The sequence below is a fragment of the Glandiceps talaboti genome, chromosome 10 (genome assembly GCF_964340395.1).
Source record: "Glandiceps talaboti chromosome 10, keGlaTala1.1, whole genome shotgun sequence".
Lineage (NCBI taxonomy): Eukaryota > Metazoa > Hemichordata > Enteropneusta > Spengelidae > Glandiceps > Glandiceps talaboti.
In genome coordinates this window covers 23,185,730-23,200,608 of record NC_135558.1, presented here as the reverse complement: position 1 = coordinate 23,200,608, position 14,879 = coordinate 23,185,730, and the positions used below count along the sequence as shown (strand labels likewise).

The 14,879-nt window shown below is 29.8% G+C and overlaps 1 protein-coding gene across 3 annotated transcripts in view; it reads left to right on the top strand.

Annotated features, from left to right (window-relative positions):
• The window catches only part of LOC144440983 (uncharacterized), a 44,558-nt gene that overhangs the window by 22,155 nt on the left and 7,524 nt on the right, over positions 1-14,879 (top strand). For all 3 annotated transcript variants that reach the window (XM_078130479.1, XM_078130480.1, XM_078130478.1), the window contains 5 exons: positions 5,222-5,340; positions 8,141-8,206; positions 10,350-10,720; positions 11,701-11,835; positions 14,522-14,760. In XM_078130479.1, coding sequence (XP_077986605.1) covers positions 5,222-5,340; positions 8,141-8,206; positions 10,350-10,720; positions 11,701-11,835; positions 14,522-14,760 — 930 coding nt within the window. The remainder of the gene's footprint in view (positions 1-5,221; positions 5,341-8,140; positions 8,207-10,349; positions 10,721-11,700; positions 11,836-14,521; positions 14,761-14,879) is intronic.

Sequence of the window (14,879 nt, the reverse complement as noted above, 5' to 3'; positions counted from 1 at the left end):
TAACTACGTGCTATGCATAATTTTCCCATTTAGAATCCTTTATTGACATTAGCAAGCATATTTTCGCATACTTCAAATTTCATATAATTGGTACATGCTTTGATATAGTTTACTGGTGTAGTTTTTTATTGTAATCAGTTGTTTGTATAATTAACGATTTGAGAATAGAAGTTTCAAAAGCCATGATATTATTTGATGCACACATTGATGATATCTGATAACAATTACACATGTCCCATCATTTCATAAAGCTAGATTAGTCATTTGCATAATTAACAATCTTCGGTATTTTTTGCAATAGCTTTAGTAAACTTCAGATTTCATATATTTTGGCAGAACTATATTTGCCGATACTTGGGTATATCGTGGACCATAGCTAGAGCTAAGAATGTTGCATTCCCTTACGGTAGGCATTCAGTTTAAATCTGGTTGTAGTCTCAGTTGAACAAGTAGCATAATCTCTTTCTGTAAATAAGCTATTGTTTGCCTGGAATATGTGTAAAGTTGCCCTAAAGTCAGGAAAAATATAAAACGGGGAATAATTAATGAAGGCACAGTTCAGATTAGGATTAAATTTAAATGTCAGACTCAGTGTAAAACAGTTGATATCAGACTCAGTGTAAAACAGTTGATATCAGACTCAGTGTTAAACAGTTGATATCAGACTCAGTGTAAAACAGTTGATATCAGACTCAGTGTTAAACAGTTGATGTCAGACTCAGTGTAAAACAGTTGATATCAGACTCAGTGTTAAACAGTTGATATCAGACTCAGTGTAAAACAGTTGATATCAGACTCAGTGTAAAACAGTTGATATCAGACTCAGTGTAAAACAGTTGATATCAGACTCAGTGTAAAACAGTTGATATCAGACTCAGTGTAAAACAGTTGATATCAGACTCAGTGTAAAACAGTTGATGTCAGACTCAGTGTTAAACAGTTGATATCAGACTCAGTGTTAAACAGTTGATATCAGACTCAGTGTTAAACAGTTGATGTCAGACTCAGTGTAAAACAGTTGATATCAGACTCAGTGTTAAACAGTTGATGTCAGACTCAGTGTAAAACAGTTGATATCAGACTCAGTGTTAAACAGTTGATATCAGACTCAGTGTAAAACAGTTGATATCAGACTCAGTGTAAAACAGTTGATATCAGACTCAGTGTAAAACAGTTGATATCAGACTCAGTGTAAAACAGTTGTCTTTCAAAGCTATAAAAACATATTAGGTTAGTCTAAGACAAAAACATTACTAATGTTAGAATATTGAATTGAAACTTTGGCCTTCAAGTAATCATATACAGTTATATACTAGATACAATGAATCTTGTAATCTTGAATTATTACCGTCTTTTGTTGAATGGAGTTATACAGATGATAAAATACACAATAGGCAGAGGAAAGAGTAATCTTTGGCAATAGTTTGAAATAGTGTGTTATCTCCATGTTTACAATTCATCATATTGTGTTAACAAACTTCATGTACTTCAAAACTTTGTCATCATCTTTGCAGCATGCATCAAATTTGAACTTAAAATAGATTAAAAGTGAAATTATATCAAAGTGGTAACTTTAGTAATTTGCTTTGTAGCTTATTTTAACTAAATGAAATGTCTTGTTTTGTTAATATTGACTTGGCTCACACTAACAAATAGCTTACCAGCTTTTTATTTATAGCATTGTGCAATTAAACATCATTCTGCTTAATATGTTACACTATAAGTTTTACTATCATATATCAATAGTAAATATTACACTATAAGTTTTAATATCATATCTCAATAGTAAATATTACACTATAAGTTTTAATATCATATCTCAATAGTAAATATTACACTACAAGTTTTACTAGCATATCTCAATAGTAAATATTACACTATAAGTTTTAATATCATATCTCAATAGTAAATATTACACTATAAGTTTTAATATCATATCTCAATGGTAAATATTACACTATAAGTTTTAATATCATATCTCAATAGTAAATATTACACTATAAATTTTAATATCATATCTCAATGGTAAATATTACACTATAAGTTTTAATATCATATATCAATAGTAAATATTACACTATAAGTTTTAATATCATATCTCAATAGTAAATATTACACTATAAGTTTTAATATCATATCTGAATGGTAAATATTACACTATAAGTTTTAATATCATATCTCAATAGTAAATATTACACTATAAGTTTTAATATCATATCTCAATAGTAAATATTACACTACAAGTTTTAATATCATATCTCAATGGTAAATATTACACTACAAGTTTTAATATCATATCTCAATGGTAAATATTACACTATAAGTTTTAATATCATATCTCAATAGTAAATATTACACTACAAGTTTTAATATCATATCTCAATGGTAAATATTACACTACAAGTTTTAATATCATATCTCAATGGTAAATATTACACTATAAGTTTTAATATCATATCTCAATAGTAAATATTACACTATAAGTTTTAATATCATATCTGAATGGTAAATATTACACTATAAGTTTTAATATCATATCTCAATAGTAAATATTACACTATAAGTTTTAATATCATATCTCAATGGTAAATATTACACTATAAGTTTTAATATCATATCTCAATAGTAAATATTACACTATAAGTTTTAATATCATATCTCAATGGTAAATATTACACTATAAGTTTTAATATCATATCTCAATAGTAAATATTACACTATAAGTTTTAATATCATATCTCAATGGTAAATATTACACTATACGTTTTAATATCATATCTGAATAGTAAATATTACACTATAAGTTTTAATATCATATCTCAATAGTAAATATTACACTATAAGTTTTAATATCATATCTGAATGGTAAATATTACACTATAAGTTTTAATATCATATCTCAATAGTAAATATTACACTATAAGTTTTAATATCATATCTCAATAGTAAATATTACACTATAAGTTTTAATATCATATCTCAATGGTAAATATTACACTATAAGTTTTAATATCATATCTCAATGGTAAATATTACACTATAAGTTTTAATATCATATCTCAATGGTAAATATTACACTATAAGTTTTAATATCATATCTCAATGGTAAATATTACACTATAAGTTTTAATATCATATCTCAATGGTAAATATTACACTATAAGTTTTAATATCATATCTCAATGGTAAATATTACACTATAAGTTTTAATATCATATCTCAATGGTAAATATTACACTATAAGTTTTAATATCATATCTCAATAGTAAATATTACACTATAAGTTTTAATATCATATCTCAATAGTAAATATTACACTATAAGTTTTAATATCATATCTCAATAGTAAATATTACACTATAAGTTTTAATATCATATCTCAATGGTAAATATTACACTATAAGTTTTAATATATCTCAATGGTAAATATTACACTATAAGTTTTAATATCATATCTCAATAGTAAATATTACACTATAAGTTTTAATATCATATCTCAATAGTAAATATTACACTATAAGTTTTAATATCATATCTCAATAGTAAATATTACACTATAAGTTTTAATATCATATCTCAATAGTAAATATTACACTATAAGTTTTAATATCATATCTCAATAGTAAATATTACACTATAAGTTTTAATATCATATCTCAATAGTAAATATTACACTATAAGTTTTAATATCATATCTCAATAGTAAATATTACACTATAAGTTTTAATATCATATCTGAATGGTAAATATTACACTATAAGTTTTAATATCATATCTCAATAGTAAATATTACACTATAAGTTTTAATATCATATTTCAATAGTAAATATTACACTATAAGTTTTAATATCATATCTCAATAGTAAATATTACACTATAAGTTTTAATATCATATCTGAATGGTAAATATTACACTATAAGTTTTAATATCATATCTCAATAGTAAATATTACACTATAAGTTTTAATATCATATCTGAATGGTAAATATTACACTATAAGTTTTAATATCATATCTCAATAGTAAATATTACACTATAAGTTTTAATATCATATCTCAATAGTAAATATTACACTATAAGTTTTAATATCATATCTCAATAGTAAATATTACACTATAAGTTTTAATATCATATCTGAATGGTAAATATTACACTATAAGTTTTAATATCATATCTCAATAGTAAATATTACACTATAAGTTTTAATATCATATCTGAATGGTAAATATTACACTATAAGTTTTAATATCATATCTCAATAGTAAATATTACACTATAAGTTTTAATATCATATCTCAATAGTAAATATTACACTATAAGTTTTAATATCATATCTGAATGGTAAATATTACACTATAAGTTTTAATATCATATATCAATAGTAAATATTACACTATAAGTTTTAATATCATATCTCAATAGTAAATATTACACTATAAGTTTTAATATCATATCTCAATGGTAAATATTACACTATAAGTTTTAATATCATATCTCAATAGTAAATATTACACTATAAGTTTTAATATCATATCTGAATGGTAAATATTACACTATAAGTTTTAATATCATATCTCAATAGTAAATATTACACTATAAGTTTTAATATCATATCTGAATAGTAAATATTACACTATAAGTTTTAATATCATATCTCAATAGTAAATATTACACTATAAGTTTTAATATCATATCTGAATGGTAAATATTACACTATAAGTTTTAATATCATATCTCAATGGTAAATATTACACTATAAGTTTTAATATCATATCTGAATGGTAAATATTACACTATAAGTTTTAATATCATATCTGAATGGTAAATATTACACTATAAGTTTTAATATCATATCTCAATGGTAAATATTACACTATAAGTTTTAATATCATATCTCAATGGTAAATATTATACTATAAGTTTTAATATCATATCTCAATAGTAAATATTATACTATAAGTTTTAATATCATATCTCAATGGTAAATATTACACTATAAGTTTTACTATCATATCTGATAGATAAATATCCAATGCTATTATATATTAGTAATGATAATGATACAGAATGATATAAATGAGACAATAAGTTTTGACGACTTTGTTCTTTTGAAAAGCTGTAGGATGACAGGTTAGACTGGATACAATTGTTAGAAGTGAAAATGTTTTAAATTATTGGATACTGCCTCAGTGTTTGTGTATTGTTGATTTTTATTACTAGAAATCCAGAAGATTGCATAAAATGCCATCAAGTGGGCCAAGAGAAGGCAAAAGATCTCAACAACAACAACAGATTCAGATGGTAGAAATAGGTCCAGTTGAAAATATTGAACCTGATGGGTAAGTGTATCAGAAACTCCTGTCAGCTGAAACTTTATGGACAAGTTTATGTGTTGTATGTAGTATTAGGTATTTATTTATTTATTTATTTATTTATTTATTTATTTATTCATTTATTTATTTATTTATTTAAATAAGGACTGCAAGAGACAATAAAAACAGTGCTCAAATGATGTTAAAATATAAAGTAATGTATAAAACATTCCTGAAAACATTAAAATCTCCAAACAGGTGAACAGTCCGAAGTCTGAAAATCTCAAAGAGAGAGAGAGAGAGAGAGAGAGAGAGAGAGAGAGAGAGAGAGAGAGAGAGAGAGAGAGACAGACAGACAGACAGACAGACAGACAGACAGACAGACAGACAGACAGAGACACAGACAGAGACACAGACAGAGACCAGAGACAGACAGACAGAATTTCTACGGAATGAGTCTGATAAGTTTATAAGTTTGATATATAGTCCAACAGGAGATAGGTGAACAATAATGAAAAATGTACAGTGTTATCAACACACTAGCTGTCATTAAATTTTTTACAGGTGTAAAAGCCTTAGAAACAATTGAGCTTAAAGGTTGTCTGGATGCCAATGTGGTATTGAATTATATGGTCATACTGACTAAATCATGAACCAAAAGTCATTTTATATGCAAATGAGCAAACCCTAACTGTTATAATCATGTAAACAGTATAAGTAGCATCCTTTCCTGACAAATACAATGTATACCATATTTGGACATTATGTAACTGTTCTCAATAAACACTAACTTATTATTGGTTAGTATTCTATGATTACCATATTTGGACATTACGTAACTGTTCTCAATAAACACTGACTTATTATTGGTTAGTATTCTGTGATCACCATATTTGGACATTATGTAACTGTTCCCAATAAACACTAACTTATTACAGGTTAGTATTCTATGATTACCATATTTGGACATTATGTAACTGTTCTCAATAAACACTAACTTATTATTGGTTAGTATTCTGTGATCACCATATTTGGACATTATGTAACTGTTCCCAATAAACACTAACTTATTATTGGTTAGTATTCTGTGATTACCATATTTGGACATTATGTAACTGTTCCCAATAAACACTAACTTATTATTGGTTAGTATTCTATGATTACCATATTTGGACATTACGTAACTGTTCTCAATAAACACTATCTTATTATTGGTTAGTATTCTGTGATTACCATATTTGGACATTACGTAACTGTTCTCAATAAACACTAACTTATTATTGGTTAGTATTCTATGATTACCATATTTGGACATTACGTAACTTCCCAATAAACACTAACTTATTATTGGTTAGTATTCTGTGATTACCATATTTGGACATTACGTAACTGTTCCCAATAAACACTAACTTATTACAGGTTAGTATTCTATGATTACCATATTTGGACATTATGTAACTGTTCTCAATAAACACTAACTTATTATTGGTTAGTATTCTGTGATCACCATATTTGGACATTATGTAACTGTTCCCAATAAACACTAACTTATTATTGGTTAGTATTCTGTGATTACCATATTTGGACGTTACGTAACTGTTCCCAATAAACACTAACTTATTATTGGTTGGAATTCTGTGATCACCATATTTGGACATTACGTAACTGTTCCCAATAAACACTAACTTATTATTGGTTAGTATTCTATGATTACCATATTTGGACATTACGTAACTGTTCCCAATAAACACTAACTTATTATTGGTTAGTATTCTGTGATTACCATATTTGGACATTATGTAACTGTTCCCAATAAACACTAACTTATTATTGGTTAGTATTCTATGATTACCATATTTGGACATTACGTAACTGTTCTCAATAAACACTAACTTATTATTGGTTAGTATTCTGTGATCACCATATTTGTAACTGTTCTCAATAAACAGTAACTTATTATTGGTTAGTATTCTGTGATTACCATATTTGGACATTACGTAACTGTTCCCAATAAACAGTAACTTATTATTGGTTAGTATTCTATGATTACCATATTTGGACATTACGTAACTGTTCCCAATAAACAGTAACTTATTATTGGTTAGTATTCTATGATTACCATATTTGGACATTACGTAACTGTTCCCAATAAACAGTAACTTATTATTGGTTAGTATTCTGTGATTACCATATTTGGACATTACGTAACTGTTCCCAATAAACACTAACTTATTATAGGTTAGTATTCTATGATTACCATATTTGGACATTACGTAACTGTTCCCAATAAACACTAACTTATTATAGGTTAGTATTCTATGATTACCATATTTGGACATTACGTAACTGTTCCCAATAAACATTAACTTATTATAGGTTAGTATTCTATGATTACCATATTTGGACATTACTTAACTGTTCCCAATAAACTTATTATTGGGTAGAATTCTGCAATTGATTAACAAAGACATGACATTAATGACTGTGTTTGAATTTTACATTTGATTTGATTGAATCTCAAGACTTCATTGAGCTAGACTTAAAGAGAGATCTGAAAGATTCAATGAAGGATAGCACTAGACTAATAGGTTATAATAATACATCAAATCTTTCATCATATTTCTACACTTGCAAATGTTTGGACATGTATTTGTTGCTGGTCATCTACTGCTACAAATCTTATAGCATATACACAAAATACATCATTCTCAATTCCTGTACAGGTCATATCTAGATACTTACATATCCTGAAAGCACTTGATTTATGGATTACATTTTATCAAATTGCATTCAATAATTATTTTGTTGTTTTCTCTTTATACAATAGTCTTAATGAATTGCTAAGTTTGCCAAGAGACATACTTATAGAAGTACTGCAACATACAAAACAAAGGTAAGAGTCAAACTTATTTTTTGTTGGAAAATTTAATCTAAACTTTTGACAGCCCTCTGATCAAACAACTACATCAGGGGTATACTACAATGGACTATTCTGTGAATAGATATGTTCATTGATATATCATATATCAAAGTAACACATAGTTACAAATCTGTGTATCCCATTCCTCTATCATTGTTTTAACTACTTCTACTGCAAAAAGGGTCAAAAATATAAACAGCCTTCTTATTTGTACATGGTAGATTGTATCTACATGTATATACAGTACATGCACACACACACACACACACACACACACACACACACACACACACACACACACACACACACACATATATATATACATGTATATAAATATTGTATCTATACAGTATACATACCGGTATATCTAGATAGAAGCTATATATACTGGTATATTCTATCTATGTACAGTATACATATTATATATAGATAGATAGATAGATTCTATCTATGTACAGTATACACGTAGGGTTTACATGTCGCAATGTATTGTGTCCTCAAGTATGCAAGAATTTTGTTGTTGATGTTATCCCTCTCCCTTCGAAGTGCTCACATTTGATTCCAACTACTGATATACTGTATCTATGTACAGTATATTACTGATAGATTGTATCTATGTACGGTATATATTTACTGATATACTGTATTTATGTGCAGTATATATTTACTGATATACTGTATCTATGTACAGTATATTACTGATAGATTGATTGTATCTATGTGCAGTTAGTCTAGTTTCTGACAACCATGTTCTGATTTTACAACGTCTCGTCAATGTCACTATATAGTGTTCATATAAACTCGATGACGTCGCGTCCCCATGTGATTTTAGTTTCAACAGACAGGAGGTGGAGTTAGGTTTTTGCATTTTTAATGGTTCACAGAAAACTTGATCGTACTATCAGTGCCAAGATCATTTCATCAAGTACTTCATTTCCTGTGGATATCATTCCAAATGCCTGAAAGTCAAGGGGGCACAAAGGAGAATGGCATGTGCTGATGTAGTGCATGGTCAAAAAACGACAACAAGAACTACCAGCAACCCATCACATTTAAGCAATCTTCAGTTGAAAATTTACTGCTATTACTATAATGGGATGTTTTGGTAAAAGTTGTTTCCCCATCCAAGATCAACAAAACCAAACATTCTGATGATGATGAGAGCGCTTCTAGGGCATTATTCCAATGAAAACATGAACGACAACTTGTTACGTGCTAAATAAAATTCTCACAATAGTCAAAACACTGCAGCTGTACCAAATGAATATTAAAGAGCGATGACGATAGCCTGTCAATTTGTGATGGATTAATACTGACATGTGCTGTTTGTGCTTTGCTGAGCATGGCGTTTATAACCACATTTAACACCTAGAGTAATAACACTGACTAGACAAAATTAATGTGTGAAGATAACAAAATTGGAACATGGTCATCAGGAACTAGACTAATGTATGTATGTACAATAGACATACACATGTGTATACTGATAGATTCTATCTATGTACAGTGTACACATACAGATATATTTTATATATTATATATAATAACAATGAAGGCATCTTTCTGGAGAGAGCAGTGCTCAATGCAATATTAGCAGAGCATATATGGTGGGGGGTGTTACTATATAAAAATGTATAATTTATATTATTAATTTGGGTATATTGTATGTATCTACAATATACAAAACAAGTATGTACAGTGTACATAATATACGTGGTAGCTACCCTATAGATTGGTATATATTGGTAGCTACCCTATAGATTGGTATATACATGGTAGCTACCCTATAGATTGGTATATACATGGTAGCTACCCTATAGATTGGTATATACATGGTAGCTACCCTATAGATTGGTATATACATGGTAGCTACCCTATAGATTGGTAGATATTGGTAGCTACCCTATAGATTGGTATATATTGGTAGCTACCCTATAGATTGGTATATATTGGTAGCTACCCTATAGATTGGTATATATTGGTGGCGGAGTGTTTCTATGTGAGGATTCATCTTTGTGGAGATATTTATTTTTAATTTAATATTTAAGTTGTAAATTGTCTGTTTTTGGTATCTATTGCTGATATCTAATATGTGTTGCATTTCTTGATTTCACAGTGATTTACTGTCTAAGGAGAAAATCCATTCCATCCTGCAGAAGATACTTCCACAGCTACAATTCCACCAAGACATAGAGGCAATACAACAACCAAGTCCTGGGACATCAGCAGTTCAAAATGGCCAAGTCTTACTGAACAAAAAACTGACTCTTTTGGATAGTAGAGAGAAACATGAAGCACCAATAGACCACTACCATCCTAGAGCACTGTATTATATGGATGACCAAGTACTCAGTCGAGTAAGTACGGCCAACGAAAGTGAAGATATTCAAATGAGGAGAGAGTTGGAAGTACAGTCTACAGAATATGGAACAGTTTCTCCTGTTATCTCGGAAACAACACCAAGAAAGAAAGTTACAGGAATTACAGGTATGGTTTGTCGTGATAGTATAAATAGTATGTATAAGGTACATGTAGATTGCTATGTTTTTATGACATTGGAAATCATCTGGTGTACGTATGTTTATAGTTACTTAAGGATCTCTGGTGTATGTATGTTTATAGTTAGTTAAGGATCTCTGGTGTATGTATGTTTATAGTTAGTTAAAATGGCCATATGGATGAGGATTGAGTATTTATTGTGGATTTTGAATTTATAAAACAAGTTTATCATGGCTTCCTACTTGAAATATCAACATGACATAACATATGCCAAGTCCTTGTTTGTAACTCAATAAATGGCAAAAGACTGATACGTGTATAAAATGTTTGTTATAGTACCATAGACAGTAGAAGTCTCCCCTTCCACTGTCTATGATTGTACATACAATAACAAACATTTTTTACACATTTCTTAGCTCTTTGCAATATATTGAGTTACAAACACGGACTTGGTCTATGTTGGTTCACATTGATTTGTCAAGTAGGAAGCCATGATAAAATTGTTTTTTATGAATTAAAAATCCAAAGTAAATACCCAATCCTCTTCCATATAGCCACTTTAAGGATCTCTGGTGTATGTACGTTTTATATATATTCAGTTACAGACACTAAGTATAAGCATTCAATATCTCTCATAGTGTAACTTTTTTTTGTTAACATTTAAAAGTTCAACAACTCTGTTAACTTTAAAAGTGACCACAAGCCAGTTAAAAGACCAAAGGCACTGTTATGGTTTGCCTGAGCTTTGCCACTAGCAAAGTCAGTGTTAGTCATTTCATCATTAATAGATGAGTTAGTAAAGACAGACATTACTGAGTTTACTAGCTGTGCCATTTTTGCCAGACAAGTTCTTATACTTCTAAGTTCTATTGTCAGGATACTAATTCAGAAGACAAGATTAACCCACAATAATCTCTACTGTCACAAATTCATGTCATTGTTTCACTTTTCAATTTCTTTGTTGTTAGGGACATCCATGGATTCTACAATTCACCGTGCCAAGATTACATCTATCTCAACACAAAGTCTTCCCCCATTGGAACCAGGAGCAAGGCCTACAAGGCCTTTCATGTACAAAGGAAATTCTATGGATCTCACTCTAGGTAAGTTAGTACCTGGCCCAGTTCTAACTGGTTCAAACTAGTTGATAGATGATGTACAAATGGATCTCACAGTCAGTATAGTATAGTACATTTTTTGTGTACAAAAGCTAAGGAACTAGATAATGAATGCATAGAGTTTGGTTCAAGCATTCTCCTTCATAGTAATATCAGATATGAATCTACTGGCGATGTCATCAGATTTGACCATGACTATGACTTTCAAAGTCATATGGTAATATTTTGAAAAGGTCAATTTTTTGTTTAAAACCTTGTTTGAAAAGTAACACAAATAATGAACATATTTAGTGTGAATTATTTTAGTGCACATACAACCTTTGATGGAATGCTGGTCACATTTGTTGTTTTCAATAAATGATTTCTAGTATACATGTAGTTGATAAGAATACATGGCGACATTGTTCAGTTGTCTAATACTACCATAATTATGGTATTAAATTGGACTTTGATTTGACATCAAAATCAATCCTTTCCTTGTGTATCACAAGCGGTGTATTATTTGACTATAGTAAATTTCATACATTGTAGAATTTGTACATTTTACTATAGATGCATGAATTACTTTTAAAACTTGAATCTTTTAACTGAAGGACAACTATGTTTGACTGAAAAAAAGTAGCCTCATCTCAGGACACTAATCTTTCTCTTCAACAAAGACATGTTTTATAGGTCTTCCATACATCAATTTTTTTTAGCTCTGCTGTCAGCGAAAGCTGAAAGCGTAGCTTTAGGTATAGGTTGTATAGAGTATAGAGAGTACTAAGAGTGAATCATAGGTGTCCGTCAAACTTTTATATTTTCATTATCTACTCCGAAAGTGACAGTCGGAATTCTTCGATATTTGGTGTGCATGTTCCCTGAGGGAAGGCTATTCAGATTTGTTCATGCCAAGTTGATCTGTGCCATTTTCAATTTTTTATGATTTTTTTTCATAAAATGTCATTTTCATCATATCCTTGAAAACTTATTGTCAGATTGCTTTGATATCTGGTGTGTTGATGCGCAGGGGGTAGCTTACTTAGATTTGTTAATTTCAAGTCAGCACGTCTTCTTTATCTATTTTTTATGATTTTTTTTTTGTAATTTAAAAAAAAATGAATATGTTAATGAGCATTATGACCGCCGCCATATTGGAAATCAGTCCGCGAGTCTTTAGGTAAACTGCAACTTTTCAAAAGACACTATTGACATCAAACAAGAAATGTAATATGTGCTGTAGTCTTAATTCTACGCATTGTGCGCCCAAATGACAAATATTTGTTCGAAACAGGGTTGTAAACTTCAAATCCAAATTCTCCACCCTCCTACAGAATGGTTCATTCCAGTATACGCACCTCACGATCAAGTGAGCTCTATGAGCATGCCTGAACTGAAGTGTATGGGATGATTTTTGACAGAGCAGTCGTCAATAAAAACGATAATACTCTTTCTAAAATTATCACATTTTGAAAGGGAAAGTACTTTGTGGTTCATTTATGGAGTTTTGTTTTTGTATGATCAATCTTGGTGGCAAAATCACAGCATCAAAATTACCGATGTGGTAGTTCCGTACGGCGACAATCTCAAGTACCCGGATGCACGAGGGACTAACCCGGAAGGAAGTCGTTGCCAGCCATACGTTACAGTGGTAACATCATCCGAGAAATCGCTGCGTTCAGAGTGTCATTATTCACAGAATTGTTTTTTCAAGTGAAAACCCGTCTTGAATTGTATAACTCTAACAAATGAAGACATGTCAAGTTATATTTTGCAAGTTGTATCGCTAGTTTGAGACGATTTCCTCACGTACTATCAAGGCTTGGACCTTACTCCAGTTCAGCGGGAAGTTTAGCCAGTTCGATAATTCTTTCTGGTTTAGTTTACAACACTTTGATCACACAGATTTTGTTTTTGTGATGAAAAGAAATTTAAAAAAAGATCACTTCAACCATTTCGTTGTGTTTTCTTTATGAAAGGTAATCGAACATGAACGAGTGTTACCACTGTAACGTATGGCTGAGAATGACTCTCTTCCGGGTACTTGGGATTGTCATCGTACGGAAACTAAGATGACGATTAATACATTTCTTCCCTATATATATCTACTACAACTAGTACAAGTTGAATGTTGTTGACTTGGTAAATTTGTTAGAAAATTGAAATTCAAATTGCCTCAAAATTATTTTAGATCCCTAGTTTATTTCATTCATCATTAAAATTTTCCAGGGTTAAAGCTGTAAGACACTGGAATTATTTATAGCCAACCTCAAAATCTTCTCTTTTTTTTCTTTTTCTTGTGTGCATTTCCCAGTCATTTTTTTCTGAGATTCTGTGCAATTTTTCATAACAGTAGATTTTTGTTATAAAATGGTGACTATGGTATAAAAGTACAATACATTACCAACTTCTGTGTAAAATGTGTTTTATAGTGAGACATCATATGAAACCAGTAACCACTTTATTACATCGCTAAAACAAAACTGCATAGTGAAGAACTGAACCACTTCATGTCACCAAAATAAAAAAAAAATAAAAAATAAAAAAACAGCGGAGCTATTCTGACCGATAGGTCGCTTGTTTGCACCTTTGGTTTCCTGACTCGTGTGTCATTTAAAAAAAATAATTGGTATTAAAGTTCAAATTTAAAAAAATGCCATTTTAATCAAATTTTGACAACAATACATTGCAGGCCCTGTACCTAGTCCAGCAAGACATGATCCATCACTTGGTGATCAAGCAGAGAGTATGTATTCTGAACATGATGCCTCGTCCATTCATGTTACCATGCCAACAATTGGATCAACTGATCGTAGTGGACTTAACACACCGGTTGCATTCTATCATAGAAGTCCTGTCAATGTGCCAGCTGGATATTCTGGTGGTTTATCTGCTAAGATGACATCATCACCAATGCCTAGTGAAGATATTGTAAGTCTAACACTCATTTGGACTCCAACATATATTATGTATGTCTACTTTTTGTTCTATATTTTTAAACCCCAACAGACACAACACAAAGATCTGGCCTGGCAATAGGACTGACCAAG